The sequence below is a fragment of the Peromyscus leucopus genome, chromosome 16_21 (assembly GCF_004664715.2).
Source record: "Peromyscus leucopus breed LL Stock chromosome 16_21, UCI_PerLeu_2.1, whole genome shotgun sequence".
In the NCBI taxonomy this organism is placed as follows: domain Eukaryota; kingdom Metazoa; phylum Chordata; class Mammalia; order Rodentia; family Cricetidae; genus Peromyscus; species Peromyscus leucopus.
The window spans coordinates 28,551,655-28,560,618 of NC_051084.1; the positions used below are offsets into that span (position 1 = coordinate 28,551,655).

The following is an 8,964-nucleotide window of genomic DNA, read 5'->3' on the forward strand; positions in this document are numbered from 1 at the left end:
CATTTCTTCACAGCTGCCTTACTTAACTCCAACTCCTCTGCCCTCCATGGATACCCGAACTTCATGCACATATATGTATATACCCATACACAGATTATGTATGTATGTATGTATATACATACATGTAATTAAAAATAATAAAAGTAAATCTTCCACTTTCTCCCAAAAATGAATACACTTAAAATGGTGGCCAGTGTCTGAAAGGTTATACTCAAGCTAACCATTGGTTAAGTAGTGCTTTTAAGAATGAAGACCTGAGGCTGGACTGTGGCTCAGTTAGTAGAGTGCTCCACTAACATACAGAAAGCCCTGGGTTCCATCCCCAGCAGTTCATAAACAGAGCTTGGTGGTGCACACCTATAATCCAAGCACTCAGATTTGGAAAGAGGTGGGAACAGGAAAGAACAGAAATTCAGGGCCAACCTCAACTACCTAGCAGTGTTTGGCCAGCCTGGGCTACATGAGACCTGTGTCGAGAGAGAGAGAGAGAGAAAGAGAGAGAGAGAGAGAGAGAGAGAGAGAGAGAGAGAGAGAGAGAGAGAGAGAGAGAGAGAGAGAAAGTTACCATACAGGAAGGAAAAACACATCCCACATCCTGAAGACAAAAAGAAGCCATCAGAAATGTTCTTATTATCTGAGCAGAGTGGTGCACACCTTTAATCCCAGCACTGCGGAGGCAGAGGCAGGCAGATCTCTTGAGTTCCAGGCCAGCCTGGTCTCACTCTGTAGAGTGAGTAGAATAGCCAGAGCTGCACACAGAAACCCTGTCAGAAGAAGACAGAGGATGGGGGGGGCGGGGGAGTGGACAAACAAACAAGAAAGCCCCCCTTGTCAATTGTAAAAACCCCAAACCGTTTTCTAAAACAATCACAGTCTCCTCGTTTGCTCAGAGTGTGGGCTGACCAGACTCAGCAAAGTAGTTCTGTTCAGGGGCTCATGCAGCTGTGCTGAAACAGCTGCTGGAGCTGGAGGGAGCCGCACAGGCAGAGAGGAGCTGCACGCACGTGTCCCTGCCAGAGCCTGGAAAAGCCAAGCGGCAGGTGCTGATCTGTGTGTCCTCTCTGTGTGCACTCCCGGTCTCTGAGGGAGCTGGAGTCAACCTGGCAGCTGCAGTTCCCACAGCCCGTGTCCCACACGACACTGGCAGAAATCCCACTCGGTGCCTTCACTGCATTATCAGTGGTGATTTGTTGAGGCAGCGACAAAAGCCTGGGAGGCTGAAGGAGAGTCCGGGAGTCATGGACCAGCCTCTTGGACTTTCTGTGAGTTTAAAATGAACTGATCGTTTTGGAGGACAGGCTTCCAGATAAGCGTTGGGAGCTATATGTACAGGACTGCTCCTCTCATAATAACAAGAGTCAAGTGCCTAGGTTATTAGCCCTGAAAACCAATGTTGTCACATTCTGAGGAGGAGAAATCAGACAGTAAGACAGCGTCTGTTTTGACCCCATGTTGCAGAGGCACAGGGGTAAGGATTAAGAGATGTGAACCTGTTACGTGTCTGTACATACTGGAAAATCCGGAGGATGTTCTAAAAGGTTAACACTGTCTCTGGTGTGGTGTGGTGTGGTGTGTGTGTGTGTGTGTGTGTGTGTGTGTGTGTGTGTGTGTGTATGTGTGTGTGTTTTCTGTTGTTCCGTTAGGGGGTGTTGTTTATTTAGTTTTAATCCATTACTCAAAATCAGAAATAGCACAATACTCTTATTTTGATTTTGATTTTTTTTTTTTTTTTCTGACAAAGGGTTTCTCTCTGTAGCTCTGACTGTCCTGAAACTAGTTCTGTAGACCAGACTGGCCTCAAACTCACAGAGGTCCACCTGCCTCTGCTTCCCAAAGGCTAGGATTAAAGGTGTGTTGTACCACCACCTGGCTTAATACTCTTATTTTGAAAAAAAAATAAATAAATAAATAATACAATAGAAAACTCTCTCTATAAATGACATCCTCTAGATTTTTTCTGATTTACTTTCTTCCTTATACAATAGTTATTTTTAAACAAATGTTTGGCAGTTTAAAAAAGGAAACATTTAAATACATAAAAGCCTGCTTCCCGAGACATAACAATGGTCTGGGGGCCGTCAGTAAGGCTCAGCTGGGTGAGTAGAGGAGCTTACCACCAAGCATGATGACTTAGTTACATTTACTTAGTTACATTTCCAGGACCCAGGTGTTGGAAGGCAAGAACCACCTCCTGCAGACTGACCTTGCACACAAGCCCATGTATGACTGTACACACTTAATAAATAAATGTAGCTTTTTTTTTTAGAGGAGGCAGAGGACTAGAGAGATGATTTCATGGTTAAGAGCAAATACTGCTCTTTCCGATAACCTGAGTTTAGTTCCCAGCATTCATGTTGGTCAGTTCATAGCCTCCTGTAACTCCTGCTCCAGAGGAACAGGTACCCTCCTCTGGCCTCTGTGGACACCTGTACTAACATGCACATATCCACACAGAGACACACATACACATAATGAAAATTAAAATAATCTTTAAAAAAAAAAACATAAATCTCTTCAAAGAGAGAGAAAATATGGCTTCATTTTACCCTAAGAGAGGAACATTTCCCTGGCTTGCTTGAATTTCCTCCCAGCAGCCTCTGCTGCTCCAGCTCTCTACATTCACACTCACTTCTGCCTGGGATAGTCTTCTTTTGACTACTACAGAAAAACAAAGGATTCTGGCCAAAATAATGCCTGATTCTGCTTCCAAATCCTTCCTGATTTCGAGCCTAGATGTTTGGCAGCCTAAAATTGTTCTGTCCTAATATATAATTAAAGTCGTTTATGTTATTATGAGAGTAAAAAGCATATTAGCAACTGTTCACAGTTTGCATTGTAAATCTCAAATTATTTGTGTCCTGGGCCAGCTGACTAATAGACATTTGTTCCACGTCATTTTCCTGACAGAAGAACTCATCCCTGCTTCCTCCTGGGCCCTTATCCTGTGCTCCTTATCTTTATTAGAGAGGGATTTAAAACTTCTTCGGGCCATGGAACTGTACACGCATGCGCCCACCCCGTCTTCACTGCCTTGGACTGGCCCTGGTCTGCCTCTCACCAGGAGCCTCAGGTTTTGCTTCTCAGAGCTAGGTCATCCTCCCCCAGGGCTCGTTAGAGATGCTCATCTCTGCCCCACCCCAGGCCTGCTGAATCACAAGCTTCCAGGGGCGGAGCCCAGCAGTATGTCCTGACAAGTCACCCCGATAAGACAAGCCAGTGTCTGGGGGCCTTCTCTTCAAGATGGCGTGCTCTTGCTCCTGACTCCCAGCCTGGAATACTCCCTAGACTTCTTGGCGTAACCGTCCCTCCTGGACGCTTGCATAGCAGACAGAGATGAGTATTTATAGGCCCACGTAACAGCTGGCCCTGTGGGCCCTGGCTGATCTTGGTGCTGAACATTTCCTCTAACGTCTGTGTCATGGCCTGTGGTTTTTCTCAACGGAAACTTCCTGCTCTTGATCAGCACTGTGACCGTGCACCAGTGAACTCACCTCTCCGACTGTAGCCCCTTCGCGTCTCCCTTGGCATCCCCTGTCATTCCCGGTGTTGACCTCCCACGTGACAGGTGGGAGAGGGGCGTGGGTCTTAATTAAAGTCAGAGGCACAAATGACAGCCTAAAACACATTTGGGTTTTGTACAACTCATGTGAGAGTGAAAAGAAACTTGACAACATTTCTGATTATTTTTCTCTGTTTTTTCCTTTGTTGTTGTTGTTGTTAAAAAACAAACATAGTGTGGGTATTAACCTCATTGTTTGGAAATTTTAAAGAGATTCTGGGGTGGGTTTTTGTGTGTGTGTTGTTTGGCTTTGTTTTTGTTTTTGTTGTTGTTGTTGTTTAGGTTTGGCTTGTCTGTTTGTTTTGCTTTGTTTTTCAGAGACAGGTTTTCTCTGTGTAGCCCTGGCTGTCCTGGAACTCACTCTGTAGACCAGGCTAGCTTCAAACTCAGAGATCCACCTGCCTCTGTTTTCCAAGTGCTGAGATTAAAGATGTGTGGCGTGTGCCTCCACCGCCCGGCTGTGTTGGGCTTTTTTAATTTTAGATATTATTATTATTATGCACTTAGAGGTCAAAGGGCAGTTTTGGAGTCATTCTCTCCTTCTGCCTTTTTACATGTTCTCCTTCTCGAACTCAGGCTGAGTCACCTCCCCAGTCCTGCTTTGACTTGGGGTCTTACCTTTAACTCGGGCAGACCTTAAACACACATCAGTCTTTCTTCTCTACTTCTGAGTTTTTAATGCTCCCGATGTGTATCATGCCTGACTGTGTGGTGTATGCTCCGCTATCACTCTCACATATTCCTGTGAGGCAGGGTCTCTCCCTCAACCTGGGGCACGTGTATTTTGCTACGCCAACAACCTGGAAACCCCAGAGATCCTCTTGTCTCTCTGTGCACAACACACAGAAATGTACACACAGCAGTGGAGAGTCCAGAGCACCATGCCCACATTTTACTTGAATTCCGGGACCAGAACTCAGCGCCTTATGCTTGTACAAGTGCTCTTACCCACTGGGCTGGCTCCCCAGCCCTCTGGCTGATTTATTTATTTATTTATTTATTTATTTATTTATTTATTATTTATTTATTTGCTTATTATTTATTATTTATTATTTATTTATTATTTATTATTTATTATTTATTATTATTTATTATTTATTATTTATTATTTATTTATTTGCTTATTTATTTGCTTATTTATTTGCTTATTTATTTGCTTATTTATTTGGTTTTGTCAAGACAGGGTTTCGCTGTGTAGTTTTGGTGCCTGTCCTGGATCTCGCTCTGTAGACCAGGCTGGCCTCGAACTCACAGAGATCAGCCTGCTTCTGCATCTCAAATGCTGGAATTAAAGGCGTGTGCCACCACTGCCCAGCTGGCTTATTTTTTAAATAAAAATATTCATAATAAGATTGGGCTGCTGGCCATGGTGCCATCACCTTGTTCCAGCCCAGTCTGGGCTACAGAAGACTCATCCCAAAAAAAACAAGAATTAGGCAAATGAGTGAAATGGATCAGGGAGAAGTTCATGGAGGAAATGAGTCTTCTGATCTTTATCTGCAGTAGTGCACAAAGCCAAAGTTCATGGGGAAGGGCCAGGAGCACTTTCCAGATGAGTGGGAAGAGAGGCCCCAGCTAGACCTTCATGCCAGGCCGATGAAGAGGCAGGTTGCCTGGTGTCCTGTGTCTAAAACGTGCTGCCCTTGACCATTTGTTTAGCCTATGGAATTCCACTGAAAGACGGAGGTGAGCAAACCGATGAAGAAGCGGAGGGGCCATTCTCGGACGACGAGATGGTGACTCACAAGGGGCTGCGGCGATCCCAGAGCATGAAGTCTGTCAAGACCATCAAAGGCCGCAAAGAGGTCAGTGTGCAGTGGGGAATTATTTTCCTAATGATCTATGTGAGAGATTTCCTTCTACTTTGTCATTACTGATATTAAATGGCCAGTGAATGAAGGATTCCAATCAGAGGGCAGCATTGTAGTTGAAATTCTTTCTTAAAAGCAGGTGTGTTAGGGACATTTCCTCCCCCTAGAAATTTTGAAATAGGAAAGTCCTTATTTTGTGCTCTATGTAGAAAGTGGCATTTCCACCTAGCAAAACCCCACAGTTACTGTGACTGTCTGTTGCTGCCCTCTATATAAGCAAGGAAAGCTGCTAACAGAATTAACTACATAGTGTTGCTTTCAACAAGTCATACATGATAATTAAATAGTAGATATATACCCGCTGTCACACGGTGTCAGTGCGCTAAGGCTCACTTACTGACATTGTACTCAGCCAAATGGAAATAAGAAGTCAGTGTTGTCATCCGTGATTGGGAATGTCCTGTGTACTGCCTACGCCCATCACATCACCAGCTACGTTTCTGTGGGTGTTCTTAGTAAGGTTGTAACTTGCATTGCTTGGATGGGTGGTGCTTTGATGGTTTGATTTGGGTGCTGTACTGGCATTTGAACCAAGGGTCCCATGAAGGCTATGCAAACATTGTACTCCTGAGCCACGTTCCCAGCGCCTTTTATTTTGAGACCGGGTCTCAATAAGTTGCCCAGACTGGCACAGAGCTCCTGTGTGGCCCAGGTAGATCTTGAATTAGACCAGGAGGCTGCCTGATCTCCCAAGAAAGTTGATGTTTTATGTCGGAAGAGTGGAACAAGTACTATGACGATGAACTATTAAAACCTACCTACTTTAAAAAATTAATCAGTCTGTTTGGTTTTGTTTTAGTTTAGGTTAGTTTTTTGTTTTGTTGTTTTTGTTTGTTTGTTTGTTTGTTTGTTTGTTTTTTCCAGACAGGGTTTCTCTGTGTAGTTTTGGTGCCTGTCCTGGATCTCACTTGGTAGACCAGGCTGGCCTTGAACTCATAGAGATCCACCTGGCTCTGTCTCCCCAGTGCTGGGATTAAAGGCGTGCGCCACCACTACCCAGCTGGGTTACCTCTTATTAATACTAATACTTTTCTTTCTTTAGGTGCGGTATGGTTCCCTAAAATATAAAGTGAAGAAGAGACCACAGGTGTATTTTTAGCGTCTACACCTCACCTATCTCAAGACAAATAATCCTAACAAATCAACTTCATTTTCTAACTCAATGTATTCAGGACTTATACTTTAAATCTTCCGATTGTGGCAATGATGGGATTTACTTTAATAACATTAAATAGTTCGTTTCTTTAACAATTACTTTTAGATATTAACTGCTAAATGTAGTTGTGTAAGGTTTATTAATGTGCATGTATATAACAACAGTTACAGAGAATCATGTTATCTGATTTCATCAGCAACATTGAGTGTCTGGGATCTAAGGGTAAAACATAGACCCAGGGTATACTTGAAAAGTCTCTGCTTCAGGATACACCTTGCCCTTCTGGTGTCGCATTGTGTTTACGCCCGTCCATGCCACCCACATCTGTCACAGGAAAGTGGTGACAGCCACTGAGCAGCCAGTGTTGTGACAAAGACATACTGTAAGGTGGTGACATGTCCCTTACATAAGCCTTGGAAGCTTTCCACCATGAGCTGAGAGGTTTTGAAACAGATATTTGAAAACCAGGTGTCCACATAGCACTTTCCTGGCTGGTTTTGCACACTTGAAAATTGTTTACTTATTTTATGACTGTACATTTACTTTAAATTGTATCGATGCTGTCTTTTTTGTTGTCTGTGATGTTCTGACATGTCCAAATTACGCCTTGAAATGCATCATCTCCTTTTCCTACTCATTTGTTTCATTTGTTAAATTCATTTGATTTATAGTAGGGACACATAGCTAACTCCTACTAAATTTTTACTTTTTGTTTTGCTTTTTGAGATAAGGTCTCTTGTGGCCCAAGGGTGGCCTTGAACCCCTGATTCTCTTCCTGCTTCCACCTCACAGTTGCTGGGATGACAGGTGGATATTATCACACCTGACTAATTTTAACTGTTTTTTAATTATATTCTTAACATCTAAGAAGTAATTAACACTAATCAGTTTCCATAGTTGAATGTGATGTGTTTTTATCAACAACAATTATGTTATTTTAGGTTTTAAAAAATAGCTTTTGCAGAAGAGAGTCAAGACCAGTGTAGCACTTGGTTTTTTCTTTTGTAGGGTTTTTTGTTTTGTTTTTTGTTTTGTTTTGTTTTGGTGGCAGGGTTAGAGACAGGGTTTCTTTGTGTAGTCTTGGTTATCCTGGAACTAGCTCTGTAGACCAGGATGCTTTGAACTCACAGAGATCCACCTGCCTCTGCCTCCCGAGTGCTGGGATTAAAGGTGTGTGCACGACTACGCTCAGTGTTTTCTGACTCATGGAACTGCCCAGTGACCACATCTCGTTCTCGAGCTTGGCAGAGGCAGAGCTGCCTTGCAGACCTGACGGTGACTGAAATCATCTGAATCTTCTTCTGGCTGAGTCTATTCCCTAAAGATGAGTATCAGGATAAAGCACAAGGACAGTTGATGCTACATAGCACAGGCTCACAGACAAAGACCGCCTTTTAGTGTAAGAGATTTAGAGGGATTGAACTCGGAGGCTCTTTGGATTTGCCCTGCTAACTGCATGGTGAACCCTAAATCAGTGTATCTGGGGTGATGGATAACCAAAACTTCCATAATCAAACAAAATCTACTTGGGAGTGTCTGAGTGTCATTCATACATGACCTCTAGATGCTACTCTGAATATCTCCCAAACTGACTCACATTCTTAATATTGAGCACCAAATAAAAATTCAATTATTTTCCCCAAATTTAATCTTGTATCTCCATCTGCTTTGCTTTGACTCATAGCCTCTTTGTTACTAGAAGAATTCTTCAACTTCTGTTCAGACATCCATAATAAGTTATTGGAAAGAGTGTTATTTATTTTGCCTGGCCCTGTCCTGCTCTGTACAAAGGCCATGCTGTGTGCTTGGTTTCCCGGCCAGAGGCAGTGTTGCCTGATAAGACCATTGGATAAGTAAGTTACTCTGTCTCCATGGTCACTGATTGACACCATATTATCTTCTAGAAATCCAGTTTCTGTATTACACCTGCCCTTTGGAGCTACTGATTGGTGCCATGCTTGACATAGGCAAGACCCTGAGTTCAATCCCTGAGTCAAAAAAGAAAATTAGTTAAAACAAACTTACCCGTCTTTTAAGGAGTTCATATACTATTTGTTTTCTCTGTCTGTCTCTCTGTCTCTCTCTCTCTCTTTTTTTTTTTTTTTTTTAGTTGTTGTTTTATGTGGAGCTCTGGCTGTCCTGGAACTCACTCTGTAGACCAGGCTGGCCTCAGGCTCACAAAGATTCACCTGCCAATCCCTCCCAGGTGCTGACATTAAAGGTGTGTGCCACCATGCCCAGCTTATTTTGTTTTGAGACAAGGTCTCCTTCTAGCCGGCCTGAAACTCACTAGGTAGCCCAGGCTAGCCTCAAATTTGTGGACACTCTTCATGCTTCAGCATTCTAAGCGCTGGGATTTCAGGTGTGTACCACCACGC

At 43.3% G+C, this 8,964-nt stretch overlaps 1 protein-coding gene across 1 annotated transcript in view; it reads left to right on the forward strand.

Moving 5' to 3' along the window:
- The window catches only part of Reep3 (receptor accessory protein 3), a 79,720-nt gene extending 73,031 nt beyond the window's left edge, over window positions 1–6,689 (forward strand). Inside the window, exons 7-8 of the mRNA XM_028877216.2 lie at window positions 5,219–5,364; window positions 6,473–6,689. Of these exons, the coding sequence (XP_028733049.1) occupies window positions 5,219–5,364; window positions 6,473–6,529 (203 nt within the window). The 3' untranslated portion in view covers window positions 6,530–6,689. The remainder of the gene's footprint in view (window positions 1–5,218; window positions 5,365–6,472) is intronic.
- Window positions 6,690–8,964: the final 2,275 nt, after the last annotated feature.